The sequence below is a fragment of the Empidonax traillii genome, unplaced genomic scaffold, assembly GCF_003031625.1.
Source record: "Empidonax traillii isolate 1590-97213 ecotype Southwest subspecies unplaced genomic scaffold, ASM303162v1 scaffold27:size3997909, whole genome shotgun sequence".
In the NCBI taxonomy this organism is placed as follows: Eukaryota; Metazoa; Chordata; class Aves; order Passeriformes; family Tyrannidae; genus Empidonax; species Empidonax traillii.
The window spans coordinates 3,596,466-3,613,122 of record NW_020955220.1 but is presented as its reverse complement, the minus strand read 5'-3'; the positions used below and the strand labels follow the sequence as shown (position 1 = coordinate 3,613,122).

Below are 16,657 nucleotides of genomic sequence, written 5' to 3'. Positions count from 1 at the left end.
AGAAATTTTGTGCCATGGCTAATACAAAACTACATGTTTCTGATTTACTTTAGATTAATTTAAGAGACTGTTATAACTCTTGCACATATACAGAACAAATGTCATTAAAATTTATTAGCAGAAGGAAATTTTTGTTTCAGTGAAGCCTGGATTGGTCTGCTTTCTGTAAAACTGCTGACAACAAGCAGTATTGTATAACAGGAACACTGACCTAGATTTTCAGAGGTGGTCAAATCTCAACATGTTTTGGTTGATTTGGATGAGTGACTGTAAACTCCTTTGAAAACCTCTGCCATAGGATTTCCATAGATAATTCAAACAGACTATTTGCATTACGTGTGTGAAGAGATTGTAAAGGACAGAACAGTAAAAAGTTCAATATTTTTATGAATATATGAAAGGAATATGAAAGGCTGAAGTAAATTTCTGGGAAAGACCAGGATGAATATATTAGTTTAATTCTGTACCTAGCTACTATTGAAGTGTTTTTTTATACTGCATTGGTGTCTCCATATTTAAATTATGTTTTTGCTTAATTTTTAAAGTGATGAACACAGACCTTTCAAATAACAGGCTTTTGCCTTTATTCTTTCAAAATTGGGAGGTGAAAAAAGTAGGTGAATTAGTTCTCTTGGTAACAATCATTCCTATCCTGCTCTAGTTACATGCCTAGAAAATAATTAACAGATTTTCTCTAATGCTTCCTAAAGATGTTGAAACTGGAGAACAAATATTGACTGAGAGGCAACAAAACTTGCCTGGACAGGAGAAAATAATGGTTTATATAACTGAAAACAGTTTGTCAAAAACAGAATAGAAATTGTGGAATATCTGATTTAAAACTGATGTCAAAAGGGTCATATGTGGTGTGTACATGTATTTGGCTATTTGCAGGTCACTCTTGGGTGCTGCTGCCTTTTCAGGACCACACAGAAGGGCTCTTTCACCCTCCTGAGGATCTGCAGGGCCCCAGTTCCTGTTGCTGAGACCCAATCATGAGATGAATTAGCACCCAAGACAGCCTTTTGGAAGCAAGAGGGAATCAGTCATGAGGACCTGAATTGATTCTGGCATGACCAGGCTTTCAGAAACATTAGCAGAAACTTGCAAGTATTATGTTTGCCACTGTTTATAAGGAAAAAGAGAAAAGGAATTTGGGAAGGAGGTGGAGGAAGCAAGTCTGCACCTTGTAACTGGGTTTAGCATATTGAGTGAGAAGGATTTTGGACTGCAGTGTGTAAGGTCACAGGGTAGAGGGAGGCAGTTCACTCTCCCCTGTGCAAAGATGGGGTGCATCTCATACCATTTGTTCTGCTCACACGTGGACACCCCTTCCCCCAGGTGCGAGCTCTGTTTTTGGGTCAGAAAAAGCAAAGAGAGGCATTTGTTCCTAGCATCTGCTTGGCTGCAGATCAGGGTCAAAGACCACCTGAGCCCATGGGTGTTACGCAAGAGGCTGTTATGAAGGGGCCCAGCCTGCAGCAGGCACTAACCCACGTACCTGCTCCCCCTCCAACTCTGGCTTTGTAGCGCAGGGGGTTGCGAAAGCCCCAGGACTACATAAAGCATTCCCCGCCTGGGCACTGCCACCACCATCAACACTTGGGCTCTCCAGAGGCTGCAGGTACCGGCACTGTCTGTAAGGGACCTGCTGCTGTGGGCTGGGGACAACCAGGTGCCTTGCCTGCACATGCATCAGGGAAAGCTGCACGATGCCCTGGAGACCTGGCAGGGCAGCCTCCCTCCCTTCCTCGCTTGTGTGACAGAGCCTGTTTCTGATGCTGTTCTCTGTCTGTCTGCTGCAGGTACAGGATGGCCCACACGGAGAGAGCTCTGCCCTGGCTGCTGCTGCTGGCGCTGGCCTTGCTGGGCAGCAGCACCGCGGAGCGGGACTGCCGAGTAAGCAGCTTCAAAGTCAAGGAGAACTTCGACAAGATCAGGGTAAATCTCCTTTCTCTCCTGGATCTGTGATGTCTTGCCTAGCTCTTCTTCCCAAGCTACAGAATTTGGTATTCAGTAGCACCAGTGTGTTCACATTTTCACTTGGAGTCACAGACTGCAATACTGAGAAAGAGCAGAAGTGTGTGATGTTGCCCACACCTCCACAGATGCTGGATCCTGATGCATCTGATAAAGTAATACTGCAGAAACTGAGGTTTAAAGAATAGTCTCAAACTGTATAAGTAAACTGTCTAAGCAAAAGAAGTGTGATGACTTTGTTGTTTCTATGAAAAATCAACACTCTGGTGTTTTCAGATATCACTGCAAGAAAAAAAAATCATACTTAGGTCTGTCAAGATCTGCCAGTTGTTAATCTCTTTCCACCAAATTTTGTATTTCTAATACTGGAGAACTGCAGATACAAATATGATAACTGAAAAAAAGTCAATATTTCCACAAACCCTGGCTGCAGTAGGATGTATTGGTAGATTTATGCTGTTGAAACAGCTAGATTTGTTTCTTAGACACAATTTGGAGCCATGGTGTCAAAGATCTATATGCCATTCCCTCTGTCACTTCCCCTAGTCTGTAGTGTCTGTGATGTTTCCATTCTTCTAGGTCTGACTGAAGCCTTTTTTATTTCCTTGCAGTACAGTGGCACCTGGTATGGTATGGCAAAAAAAGATCCTGAGGGCCTATTTCTGCGGGACAATGTGGTAGCCCAGTTCACCGTAGATGAGAACGGACAAATGAGTGCTACTGCAAAGGGCAGAGTCAGACTCTTCAAGTAAGCTGTTTGCAATTTTCTTCTTGTTCCATTTCACTAAGCTTCTGCTGCCCTTACTGGTGCTCTGATCCTGCCTGCTATCCCTGTGTCAGTCATACTGAATCTGTGCTGTGAGGTTTGACTGTGATGTTTTCTTTGTCTCTGGCTACAGTAACTGGGATGTCTGTGCTGACATGGTCGGCTCTTTCACTGACACAGAGGATCCTGCCAAGTTCAAGATGAAGTATTGGGGTGTTGCCTCTTTTCTGCAGAAAGGAAGTGAGTACTTAACTACAGAAGATGCAGAACTACTTGGAAGCCTAGTTATATTGCGTGTCCATGCTGGGGCAGGAAAAAGTACTGTTGGGTTTCTTAAGCACATTTAAAAGAGGTAATAACCCTCATACACAAAACTTTAATGTGAACAAGGTAATCACTTCTTTTTATATGGGACAGCTGGCTGACTTTCTTTAAACAAGTGAAGATCAGGCCTTTGTATACCTTTGCATTTCTTTTGTTTGTTACCCAACAATATAATCGAAGGTCACTGTTTGGAAAGAAATGAAAGGCAGATGAAGTATTTCAAGACTTGGTTTAGTTCAGAACTCAGTTACCGGATGTTTCTGCTCTCTCTGAAAAGCCTAATGTCAGACCTAGCCAAGCAGCGAAGAGGATTTAGCAAATGTTATTTTGTTTGGTCTTCTGTCTGAAAATGCAGAGATTTCTCTGTTTTATGAGACAAAAACTATCCTATAAATATTTTAAATGTGTCTATATATTAGTATTTTTAGGTAACTTGTCACACTCTATGCAAAACTAGTTTCTCGAGCCAAGTAGAGATTCAGACGCTTTGTAGCTCAAGACATTTCCTTGGATTGCTTCCAAGAGAAGCAGGTGGAATTTGAAAGTGACAGGAGCTCCACTCTGTCCAAATACCCAGTTAAAAGAATGTTTTGAATGCCAGTGGCTTATAAATTGTTGCCAGGTCTCCTCACAACATGCTGCTGAATCACGGATGCTTCAGATTGCTGGCTGAGGCCAGATTCTACCTTTCTAAAAAGCCTGGTGTCCTCCCGCAGGAGAGAAGGGGAGAGAACATAGTGCTGCTTTCAGCGGAGCAGATGGTAGTGCAAGGGAGAACCTTTTGCCCCAGGAGAGGAAGGTGCAGATCTAACATGCTTTACTGCAAGCACTTAGATTCACTTCTGTAAACACACAGTGTCTGTGTGACCAGGTATTTATCAGGTTACATAGCTAAATAGTTCAGAATTCTTTGAAATTGTAACTGTGTTTAAGAAGAGGGTTTATTGTAGCAAATACACTTCTAACACACATGCAGAGTTGCTTGACCATCTTTTTTCTCTAAAAATATAGTCTAAGTCACATCCCTGGTAGGAGAATGGAGTTTTGAGTCATATGGAACAGGACTAGCATGTCCTTGCTAAATATGTTTATTTTCTCTATAAAACAAACAACTTCTTCTGAAACATGGAATGAAATACTGGACACAGGAATTAACTACGAGCTAATCTGTTATAATTAGTACCAATCTTCATCTTAGTATTTTCTTTACAATTATGTCAGCAATCTCTTCTGATTTTCTAGGTTTTACTTGTGTCTCTAACACCTTTGTTTCTTTGCTGTGGTTTCTTCTAGATGATGATCACTGGATAGTGGACACAGATTATGATACATACGCTCTTCACTACTCCTGCCGCCAACTGAACGCAGACGGCACTTGTGCTAACAGCTATTCCTTTGTGTTCTCCCGGGACCCCAAGGGATTGCCTCCAGAGGCACAGAAAATTGTCAGGCAAAGGCAGATAGACCTCTGTTTGGACAGAAAATACAGAGTTATCGTTCATAATGGTAAGAACCTTCTTTTTCTGAAAAATTTTATTTCAGGGTTTAATGCATAAAGGGCTGGGATTCTCCTGCTCATTAAGTATCAAATGCATCAAGTCTTTTACTTAGTGGCTGTAACATTGTATTTTGAAAACTGGACCTTGCAGTAAGTTATTTCCAACTTTTTCTTCCCTTATCTGGAGGAGAGCTAAGGTCTATAGCTTTTTATGTAGCATATCAGATCATCTGAAACAGTAATTAGAGGAAGTTGTAAAAAAATTAAATCAATGTACTGTGAGTAAACATAGTAAGGATAGACTTTACGGTTGTGGTAAAAAGTAATTGTGTCTCTTTATCAGAACTCTTTGCCTTTTTTCAAAAATCTGTTTGAAAAGTTCTTTTAAAACTCTGTTAGGGAAAATCAGAAGCCTTGGAAGGGATCCTTATAGCAGACCCTTTCTCACAGGTCCTCATACCAACAAAAGGTAGTGGAAGAGGGTGGGGTAATGGAAGAGGGACATATCCCTCATACTGGAAGCATGATCCTATCTTGAGTCACACAGTCAGGCTGAGCTTGCAACACAGGGAAGGATACAGATTAGTTCACTTATGCTCAAGTACATTAGAAAAGGCAAAATAATAATCATCTAGAACAAAACATAATGTACTTTTTGATAAAAATTACACCTAGACTGGGGATAGTGAGAAATGAAGAAGAAAAATCAGAATATTTAGAACAAATAAAATAGTAGTGTACCTGTTCCTACATTCCCCTCACATTCTGGAAGACATGACATCTGCAGAAGACTTGACCAGTGAATCAGTGAACTCCCAATGTAACAATGTGGCAAAAGAGTTAATGTGATTCTTGGATGCATAAACCAAGACTCATGTAAGATTGTTGTGCTTGGCATAGGTCTGCTTGCTATGTCACATTTGATGACAATCATAACTGGAAGAGTACTGAGGATGAACTAGAAGTTTCAAAGAAAAGCAGAGAAAATGATTGAAAGTCTGTAAAATGTGTCCTCTAGTGAGTGCTTCAAAGACCTTGATATTTCTCGTTAGAAAGAGATTAAAGGCTGACCTGAGCAAAGTCTGTGCTCAGATAATAAAGGACTTGCAAACATAGAAATAATAAATTTAAATGGATGGAACTTTAAGCTGGACATTTAGAGCAGAAATAAATAGCCATTTGTTTAACTCCAAAGGTCATCAACCTTTGGAACAGTTTACCAAGAGCTGTTTTATGCTCATCACTGAAATCTGTAAATCAAGATTAAAAGCTTTTCTCAATGATATGTTAGAACAAACAGGGATTGACTGAAGAAACTTTTGTATCTTGTAAAGAAAGTCAGAACAGATGAGCACAGTCAGCTCTTGTGGCTGTTCATCTGCTCTATAAACAGGGAGGAAGATATTGCCATGTTGTAAAGTGGGTATGCTGATAACAGGGTACCTGAAAGATCTGCTAAGGTAGATGGTGATCAGTAACCTGCAAAAAATACCTGATAACAATGGAAACAAAAGTTTTGTCCTGAATGAGAATTTGGGGACAACATAAGACAGTTCAGACTTATGGCAGTCAAGAATAAGAGACACCATAAATGCAAATGAAACTGGCTTTAGTGAATGATTTGCATGATTGCATAAGGGTAGGATAGAAAAGAAACAATGTCATTATACAAATGGACAATACTTTTCTGTTTTGTATCCTGCATTCGCTGATTTTCAATGGAGGTACAGCAAGAATGAAAATTTCTGAAGATGAAAAATCAAATTATGAGATGATTAGGGAGATATTACATCTAAGATAAAATGTAGATATACAGCTGTGATTCTGAGAGCTGTGTGTTATTGTGGTTCCTTGTATTTTTGTCAAGCTCAGAGGAAGTACTATACTACTGTAAAATAAGGATATTGGGCTAGTTCAAGCACTGGTCCAATTCACCATGGTCGAATCTGTATTTCTATTATTTCTACTCCATATGAGGCTTGCAAGGCAATAAATGTATTGTCAATCTTTGCAAGGAAGTATAAACCAAAAAGAAAAATTGAATATATTAATTTATTCATAATTTGTGATATAATTTTTTCAAATATTTCAGAACTTCTATATAATACAATTTTGTGGTTTTTCGCAGAGTAGAGAACCAATACTGTAATTTAAACAGAAAAACCTCAGAATGCCTTTTGAAAGTTCAGCTTTAAATATTCTTTGACTTACTAACCTTAAGTAAAAAATTGATCATGCTTCCTCTAGTTTGTTATAGAAATATCAAATCAACCAAGTTGCACTGTTCTTTGTCTGCCATCCTAATTTATACTCAAATCTTAGGTGTTGAGCGCTGTGTTTGATATATCTGATACAAACACTGAGTTCCATACTGTTTGTAAAGAGAAAATAGTTGCCCTGGTCCTTTTTTATTGAGGATTATGCCAGCGTTTATCTTTATGAGCCCAGCACCAAAGTATAAATTAAAGCCAGCAACTTGCATTTTACCCTTTATGTAATCAGGACCTGTAGTTACTACATTGTTAGTTGATTCTGAATTCTCCAGTATCATTAACCAAAGTTCCTGCAAGGCAAGTACATTTGGGAGTGAAAGAATGATTGTGAGCTAAACTGAAAAAAATCATTTATTGAAAGCTTTATATCAGAAAGTCTTACAAAATTCGCTTAATTCCTTATGTGTGGATTGCAAGCCTTGCTGCTTTAGTGTTAAGTCTGCCATTAAGAGAGACAGATTTACTAACAAAACAAGCCAACATCAATTGTCTGTATTGACCTGCATCCCATTGTTACTGCGGTAAAATTCTGACTGATGTTAATAGATGCTGCAGTAACAGCTTGTGTCTGTTTCTAATTGTGCATACTCTGCTATGTCTTGAAGCTAATTGTTTTTGCCAATGATTTTTCATTAGCTTTTTAAAATAATACTGTACTCAAATTAAGAGTGTGTGTGTGCGCACACGTGTGTGTGCCAAACCAATAGATGTACAAAACTAACCTTGATTAAAAATCCCCCCAAAATAAAATATGTGTTCTTCATATACTGGGTCTTCAAGGCAAAAAGAGAAGCCTAGGAAATGACAAGTTTTTTGTTCTAACTTACATTGCATTTCTGATGGTAGCTCTTTTTCAAATACAGATCAAGCTATGATACACTGAGCCTCTTAGAGTAATAGCTTGTTATTTTAAGTTATGCAATGTGAGTGTGGATATTAAGTGAGAATACTTGTAAATACAATACAGTGTGAATTAAAGGGTGGTATATTCCCTCAGCTAATTTACTGTTGCCATTAGAAGTTTTGGAGGTCAGGAGATTCTTATTTTGCTGAAAGACATTCTTAAATTATTAGTTTTTAAAAGGCAAATAATTTGAAACTTGTTAAAGGAACTAAATAACTCTTTTATCACTGATCTGTCCAGTACTTTATTTGCCAAAGTATTAAAATGCTCAGGACAGGTGTAACAGGTTGAATGAATTCCTGTTTTGTTCTGAGTTGAAAATTCTTTGGAATTATAAACTACAGAACAAGGTAATGGCATTATTATTATTACTACAAGTGACAGACTGCTGGTCTCAAGAGCATTTTAAAGAAATTAGACATGGATGCATTTTAAATTCAGTGAAAGTTTGTGTATTGTAATTTTGTCTTGTGCGACTGAAAAACAAAATTTTTGGGTTTGTGTGTTTCAGGATTTTGCTCTTAAGGAGATCCAAAACTATGGAAAGAAACCATGTAACAGCACCACGGATGTAAAGTTAACACATTGATCGGGCGTTCTCTGGAAAATGTTTCAAATGGCTTTGTTTAGATTTGGAATATATTTATCTGAGCTGTGTAGCTCACCTTGTTAATAAACCAATGAAACATTTTAATAAACTTAGATTAGAGGGAATGAATATTGTTTGTATGCAAATCTGTACATATGTAGACATTGGTTTTATTAGTATACTGTTACTTTAGTGCACTGTTTTGAATTGTTCTCAGATGGCATTAAGAATTTAATCCTTGCTTTTTTTTTAGTGGTTTCAATTTCTGACTGAAAGAGTACTAATCATAAAACCCAAAATACATGTATTTTAATTTCTTTTCAAATACAATGTCATATTTTTTCTAGAAAATACTTAAAATCATTCCCAATAAACTTTTAGAAAAGAGAAAGGAATTTCAGTGACCCTATATATTACTGATTACCTTTATTATATGACTCCTGGAGACATAAAAAATATGCATCTTTTTAAAAGAACTATTTTACACATGACAATCATTTTTTAATTTATTCTTTATTTATAAATTAATGTTCATTATGTCCATATTTTTAATTTGAAATGTAACCAAACTGATCATTCACTTGGTGATAATACATGTTTATCACCTTGTTTCGTACATGAAATTGTTTAGTTGGCTCAAACCTGGGTTCAGGCAGTCAGTCATCGAAGCATAATCAAATTTCTTTTACAATGGGATTAAAAAAACAGACACTTTCCGTGGATGAACATTTTCACTAGAGAGTTTATGTCTTTTACTCAGTGGAAAATAACAAGTAAAAATGGATCAGGTGCCCTCTTGATATAGATTCATTATACTTCATTAAAGTTAATGAAATTTATGACATCTGAAAATGTTTTACATTTCAGCTGTTTTACATTCAGCAAGTTCACTGCCATATTCCTATTTATTTCAGTATAAGAGGAGAATTCAATCCATTGGATTAAATTGCACAGATCTTACTGAGGCAAAGCAGTGAAGTCAAGAGAATTTTACATGCAGGAAACAAAAATACAGATTTAGCTTTTTTTCCCCCCTTCTCTGGCATATAATACTATATCAGAGTGACCTATTCGACCTGCAGTAGTGTAGACAAAATCCAAAGTGTGGCACAGCTCAGGCTTTAAATAATTATCTGGTGATGAAAGACAAGTGTGGCTGTTCATGGTTACTTCTTCTTGCAGTGGTTTCTGTACCTGCCCTATGCCTTTCAGAGTTCCCTGTACAACAGAGAAGAATTTCCTGACATTTACGTCTGAAATAGGCAACATTATACAAAATTGGATTGACTGCAGAGTTCGCAAAAGTAAATAACACTATCCAGAAGAAAACTGATGGCAAAATATTTAAATCTTTCTTGAAGTTCTGAACTAAAATTAAAAAAATAATTACTACTATTGGGCTCCACATAATGAAGAAAGAGATCATCAGCAGAAAGAGGGATCGGAATAGTTTGTAGTCTTGCTGGGAAACACGGATCTGATGATTTTCTGAGTAGGCTAAACCAGCATTTAAACTTCTTCTTGATGCTTTTGTAATCTGCAGCAAAAGAGAAGAAAGCAACTTTCACTGAAACATAGAATAGTTATTAACACATTTTTACCAGTGAAAACGATGATCTTGGCACATGATCTTTCTGTTTTCTTTTGAAAAGTGACTGCAAAAAAAGGCATTGCAGAATTCTATTTGTACTTTTTGTCAATGGTTCCATTTCAAACATTCTCACTTCACTAGCAATTTTTTTTTCCTCTCAGCTGTGAACTCACCTCAATATTAGTCAAGGTGGTTGTTCTTGTCATGGCTCTCTACCAGTCAAAAATACTTTTCAACATAAAATAGAGCCTTAATTACTCATGAAATCCCATTAAATTCAAATTATTACCTCATTTGTTCTATCTAAAGAAACCCATTGATTTCTTTCACAAATGCAAACTGGAACATAGTTAACAATCCTTGTTGATGCACAAGAAGGAACCCAATCCAATTCTCTTATGGCCATACTTATATTATAAGGTAGGTATTAGAAGAAGCATTAATTTATTATGGTAACTAATTCTGAATGTGAGTGAGATTATACGTTGCTTTGTGTCAACTTTTAGCTTCTCAATCAGTAATCAGAATTGTTTTCAATGAACTAATGTGAAATCTTACAGATTCTTTCATCACTATGAAAATCTGTGTTGTGCAAAAGTGTTCTCTGATATAATAAACCAGATTATGGGTAGTTTGGGAATCTAGTATTGATGGGTGTGAATCATCTGTCATTAGGTAGAATATTGAATCTTAGTAACTTGCAGAAAACTCTGAATCTCATGCTCTACATCCCTGCCTTCACTGAAATTGGCATGGCACAATTAAGTCTATTACATTCACATATCTAATGCAAATAAAATAAAACTGAAATCTTTAGCAAACAAACATTTATGTAAATAACTAAGATGCCACTTTATCCCCTGCATGCATAAAGAAGGGATTTTTTCAAAAGCCTTGATCAATTTGCTGTCTGAGAAGGGAAGCAGAAGGTGTAAGACTCTTCCTGCCACTTTTATGTGTGACATTTCCCTTTAGCAGAAACTACAGGAAGGATAACACTAATGCTAGCAATACTTAGTAGCTTACTGCTTCAGGTAGAGATGAAAACGTTTAGAGAGAGAGTAATTTGTCATTCATTCTGCAGTTTTCTGAATTTGTGACAGACATAGATGGCCCAGAATAAATTCTCTTTAAGAACCTAGATATCTTCCAAAGATTTCAACAGAATGTAGGGGTGTAAATCAAAACCTGTGATCTAAAAATGGGCTTCTCAGAAGGTGCCAAGCCTGAGAAGGGGACAGGATTGTGGTTAATAAGATGCTACCTCATCTTAAGGAAGTGCTCAGTGGAAATGGGTATCAGTGATATGTTATGGATCCCTTTTTGATCTGTCCAGTATATTGAATCTAGATACCTATCATTGGGCATCTGGACCACACTTGGACAAGCAGGAAATTAGAAGTCAGGTACATATAAATATGTAACTTCCAGAACACAGACATCTTTTCTAGTTCTAGCCTCCAGATTAAGTCTTGCCTGAGAGACAGAAGAGCACAAAACAAAATAAATTTCAAATCATGTCTTCTAATCTGTCATTTTTGCCAGGGTTCTGGGAAGTGTTATATAAAAATAATAGTCAATGTCATAGTAAATTGTTAAGTAGACATTTTTAAGGTATATTTGTTAACAAATTTGAGGTCTTATAATATCTGTATTCAGTCATCATCATCACCATCATCGTAGATGTTGTTATGTGAATACATGAATGTTTTGAACTGCTTCCAGCAACACAGCATCGTGCTATGTGTGCACTGGCATCATGAAGTGAGAATGAGTCTGCTCATGGGAATGACTCAGGGATTGAGACATTCTCCAGCAGATTTCTAGTTGCTTCCTGGAGATCTGTATGAGAGCGAAGATTCAATTATATCCTGCTATGGGCCTCAAACCTTTTTCAGTTCAAGAGAAATAGGGTACAGAAACTACAAGCTGATGATTTTTACTACAAGTTTAAGGCCGATCAGTAGGCAAAAACATGTAGGGACCAGATTCTAGGTTCTAGAAATATCTAGAAATATCTAGGTTCTCTGAAATATCAGCAGCTCTGGTGCATGTTTCTGCAGTCCCTTGGTGCTCAGCATTTCATCAGTTAATAACTTGCTGAATTAACTGTGTATTTTGAGGTTCCTCTCCAAAACTCACAATTTTTCTTATACATAATATAAGAAGCTTAATCATCCAATAAAGAAATCAAGAATCTTTTGGGTGCAGTTGCTAAAACCTAGGCATTGCAGTGCCTAGCTTGAAGATTTCTAGATCTTTCTCACTCTGTTTTTGGAAGAGAAGGGTATACAAAATCAGGTAGCTTAACAGGTATTTAGGTACTAATATTATGCTTGCTAGAATATAGATTAAAACTCTGTGGTGTTGAGTGTTTTGGCCTGTGTTTCAACAGTTAAACAACATCTACTTAGAAAGAAAGTGGAAGATTTGTTTGCAGCGTTTGAAACTGTGGAGGTCTAAGTATAATCTAATGAGATCTGTGTGCTAGAAACATCTGCAGAAAGCCAGCGAATCCAAAAACTGGATTTGTTTCCAGTCCTGGCTCTCTCTGCTTTCTTACAAATCTCCTATGATTGGAGTTAAGGCTTAAGGAAAGCAAAATCTAGTTTTTAGTTATTTCAAATGCTTGACTCTTTCAGCAATGACGGGTTTTAACTTGAACAACATATAAGTGGAGAAGTGTATTTAATACGTATGAAGACAAACTTTGTGTTGAGTCTCAGTGTGCTATTTAAGCATGTTCTTAGTTGAAATGTGTAGGCTGATATGTACAGGTTGAAGTGCTTCATTTTATACAAACTTATTATTTATTGATCAAACTACATCTGTTCCCTTTAGGTGTATTTGTATTCAGTGACAATATGTTGATGCCTAGTGAGTTATTGTTTACTTCCCTTGGTTCTACAACAAAAATTAAAGGAAAAACATACCTGTAAGATTTTGGAGTAACTGATGACAATGACTAATCCTTGTATTAGAAAGAAAACAATAGCAAAGGTCATATCCCAGACTATTTCTCCTGCAGTGCTGGGCCAATCCAGGGTGCAAATCTGAATCTCCTATTTACAAAGAATGAAGAAGAAAAGCAACATTGTACCATCATTTTTACTACAGCATTGTCCTTTTCTCTCTCTATGCCTATGGAAAAAATGGCTGCAGACTAAACTGAATATGGGAAAACTTTCCACTTAGACAAGTCGTGAACTAATGTATTCCTTCATAGTTTTAAAAGCCCATACAAACAGATGTGTCTGCACTGGAATATTGGCATAAATTTAATATCAAATGCTAATAGCAACTTAAAATTGAATCTTACAGACCTTAAACTTAATAATGTATTTGAGTGTCAAGTCGGGTGTACTTTTGTATGTGTTTCAAAATACTAGGCAGAAACATCTGTGCATGGCCATTTGGTACAGAGGAGGCCACGGGTGCTGTGCAGCTTTCCCAGGATGCTGATCCCTCGATAAGGGGAAGCGTGCTGGAAAGGGGATCTCTGAGCCGCACTGGGGAACGCAAAAAGAATTCCAGCCGATGACCGTTCCCCATCTAACGGGACGGTCCGCCGGGAGAGCGGGGCGGGGTGGCGGCCGAGGGGAGCTCCGGGCTCTCCTCCGGGCACAGCCGCTGCCCGCCCCAGGAGCGACGTCCCTCGGTGCGATCTCTCTCGTCGACCTCTCCCTCTCCCCCTCGGTGGCAGAGGCGGACGAGCCTTCCCCGCCGTCCGGCCCCGCGCCCCCCTCCCCTCTCCAGCCCCGCCGCCCACGGCGCGGCTCCCGCGGGCCCGCCCGGCGCTCGCCCTCACCTGGCCCGGAGGGGAGGGCAGCCGCACCACGGTGAAGAAGCAGCAGAGCGGGAGGGTGGCGAGGGCGGCGAAGCCCCAGATGAGGAGCAAGGCGGCCGCCAGCACCTTGCGGCGGCGGAACGCGGCGTGGCGCAGCCGGGCGATGCTGACGACGCGCTCCAGGCTGACGGCCGAGAGGGAGAGGATGATGACTACGCCGCTCAGGCTCACCACATAGAAGAGCATGTGGCAGACGGCGTCGCCCAGCACCCAGGACTCGGTCCAGCGCACGATGCCGATGAAGGGTATGGCGGTGATGAAGAGCAGGTCGGCGCAGAAGAGGTTGAGGACAAAGCAGTTGGCGGCGCACAGCCTGCGATGCCGCCGCACCAGCAGACAGATGCCCCAGATGTTGCCCGCCAAGGACAGCAGGAAGATGGAGGCCAGGGCAGATGTTTCGCCGACGCGCAGGGCCGTCACGTTGCGGCCCCTGAAGTCCGAGAAGAAGGGGAAAAAGGTCTTGTTCCCTCCTGGTGCCCCCCTGTACCCCAGCATGAGGGAGGCCAGCGGGCATGAGAAACGCACCATGGACAGTAGTAGCACTAGCCCTAGGGGAAGGGCTGTGCTCCCAACCACCACGGTGGCACCTGGGGTGCCCGTCCAGCACAGAGCAAGGGGCTGACTGCCATCCCCCTCCCTCCTCTTCCTCCTGCCCTTGCCACCGAGGGCTCTCCTGTGCCAGCCGGGCGGTTTATGGCCCTCACGTTGGAGTGGAACAAGGAAGTGGGAGAGTAAACACGGTGGAGCTCACACAAAGGCGAGGCTGCTGTGCATGAGGCAGTAGTGAGGGGATGCCTGACACCTCCCTGGGGAGGGTGTGGGTCAGCATGTTGCCACCTCCATGCCAAGGGGCACAGACCCAGCCACCTCCTCTAGAGCCAGCCCTGATCTGCTCAGCTTTCCAGAAGGGCCCCTGGGGTGCCAGTGACCTGGGGAGGTCACACAGTCAGCTCCCATCCACTGTGGATGTGCATGGCTTAAAACAGGGATGGCTGCCGTACCACTCCAAGAGCTCTCCTCAGGACCCTGGAATAACCAGCACTAGTCTAGGGTAAAAAAAGGGGAATTTACCCACTTCTGTCTTGACAGTGGCATTTGGAAACAGCAGACCTGTATGTACATTGCTTGTGCTAACTATGGAGAAGTTTCACTGTTGTGGTTTTAGAGATCTGTTTACAAAGTTGATCCAAAATCTTACCCATCTGTGTCATGAGTTCTTGCTGGAGAAGGCTGTTAAAGTAAGACAAACCTAGAAAATATCGTGTTTTCTCTGAACTTCAGTTCCTGGAAGCAGTTGCTCAGACTGTAAATGAGGGTAGGCCTTTCCACTTACACTCTTCCTTCCAGATGATTTGGAAATAGACTGGGAGTGAAGCGCATAAATTGTCACAGACAAGCAGATAAGGTCTCATAAAAGAAGATAAAAGGTTTTCATAAAGTATGTAAACAGTTGTATAACTTCAGACAGCTCTGGATGCATTCGTTTGGCTCAGTGCCAGGGTAGGTGCTCAGGGGTGCAGATACAGGCTGGGCGTGTGGACCTGCACCTTTTGATTAGGTGAGAGTTATTCCAAAGCAATGTGCAGATGGGACCTGGTGACCGGGCGGTGCTTCTGCAGGACCCTGAGTGTGACCCTGCCATCAACCACTTACACAACAGCATTAGTGGGGATTCCAGATTAGCGGGGATTCCAGAAACTCAGTCCTTCTAAGGGACGATCTCCTAATGAGGGATGACAAGAGTGACATCTTTCCTGGATCACTTCCCACATCTTTGCCAGTGCAGAATTTACATTGCTTTTAATTACCATGTTTTCTCTTGAGCTATCTATACTGTCTCATCAAACAGAGAGTTTGCAGGGCAGCCTAAACAGGTGGATGAAATGCTCCTACTTACTCCTGCTGATAGATGACCACGTGAAATGTGGGCACAGTTGCTGTTAAGTGGGATGGACTATGAACTCAAGTCAAGACAATGTGAAAAGTTACAAAACCTGGGGGTTTTTTTCAGCCAGCAACACAAGCAACTGGCAAGTTTCTTGATACACATACTTTATTCTACATCACTAGATGGGAGAAAAAAATCTGCACCTATACTGCAAAAGTTTCAGTAAATTTAATATTCTTACTGATAATTTGTATTTATGATCAATGCTTGCAATATCTAGCCACAATTTATGCTGGCTCTGCTATGGACTGATTCTTTAAAATGATTAGTGAATCTTGAAATACAGCAAATACCTTCCAATTGCCAACAACTTCACTGGTTTGGGGACTTTTTACAATCTGACAAACTTAGCCCAAAGTTCTGGACAGCTGGCAATAGGGATGGTGTGGTCAGTTCTGAATAGAGGTGGGGATTGGCAAAACAGCTATTATTAAAAGTCTGATTGTAACTGTGTGCAAACTTGGAAAGCATTAACAGGGCAGGTGGGGGATGGCTGAAAATGGTATCACAGATAAATACAAATTGTGTTATGAATAAAATTTTTAGTCTACTTGGCATAGGTGGAAAATGAAATTAGAAACTGGGCCTGTCAATTCAGGGTAAAAGCAAACACATTTGAAAAAGAATAGGGGAAGGAAAATATGAAGTGAAACATCCAAAGCAGCATTATTGAATAAATTAAGATACTTTCAGCCAGGGAGAAAAGGAATGCCATAGAGGAGCAGAAGGTTTGAAAATGAGATGATGTGTGAAAGTATCTAGATAGACCCTTGATCTTCTTTAGAAAGGATCACCTTTAGCTTTAGTCCTTAGGTGTGAGGGAGAACCTTACTTACTTCGCATAAGCCTGTTGTTTGCTCAGGGGAACCAAAGCAAAATGCTGCTTTTAGTATGCTGTTAGTGAGTGAGCTTCACACTGACTTGTGTACAAAATACT

At 40.0% G+C, this 16,657-nt stretch overlaps 2 protein-coding genes across 4 annotated transcripts; one reads left to right on the top strand and one right to left on the bottom strand.

Annotated features, from left to right (window-relative positions):
* Positions 1 to 1,497: 1,497 nt before the first annotated feature.
* Positions 1,498 to 8,647, top strand: RBP4 (retinol binding protein 4). 3 transcript variants are annotated; one of them, XM_027909336.1, is made up of 6 exons: positions 1,498 to 1,639; positions 1,806 to 1,941; positions 2,592 to 2,728; positions 2,880 to 2,986; positions 4,364 to 4,576; positions 8,257 to 8,647. In XM_027909336.1, the coding sequence occupies exons 2-6, from the start codon at positions 1,813 to 1,815 to the stop codon at positions 8,268 to 8,270; spliced, it is 600 nt and encodes a 199-aa protein (XP_027765137.1). In that variant the 5' UTR covers positions 1,498 to 1,639; positions 1,806 to 1,812; the 3' UTR covers positions 8,271 to 8,647. The 3 variants fall into 3 exon arrangements, with proteins under 3 accessions (XP_027765137.1, XP_027765146.1, XP_027765129.1); XM_027909345.1 differs by having other exon boundaries at positions 1,552 to 1,675; XM_027909328.1 differs by lacking the exon at positions 1,498 to 1,639 and adding an exon at positions 1,698 to 1,720.
* Positions 8,648 to 9,200: 553 nt separating this feature from the next.
* FFAR4 (free fatty acid receptor 4) lies at positions 9,201 to 14,298 on the bottom strand. The gene is made up of 3 exons (XM_027909356.1): positions 13,734 to 14,298; positions 12,859 to 12,987; positions 9,201 to 9,871 (listed from the first exon to the last, which is right to left on the bottom strand). The coding sequence occupies exons 1-3, from the start codon at positions 14,265 to 14,267 to the stop codon at positions 9,464 to 9,466; spliced, it is 1,071 nt and encodes a 356-aa protein (XP_027765157.1). The 5' UTR covers positions 14,268 to 14,298; the 3' UTR covers positions 9,201 to 9,463.
* Between the last annotated feature and the right edge of the window lie 2,359 nt (positions 14,299 to 16,657).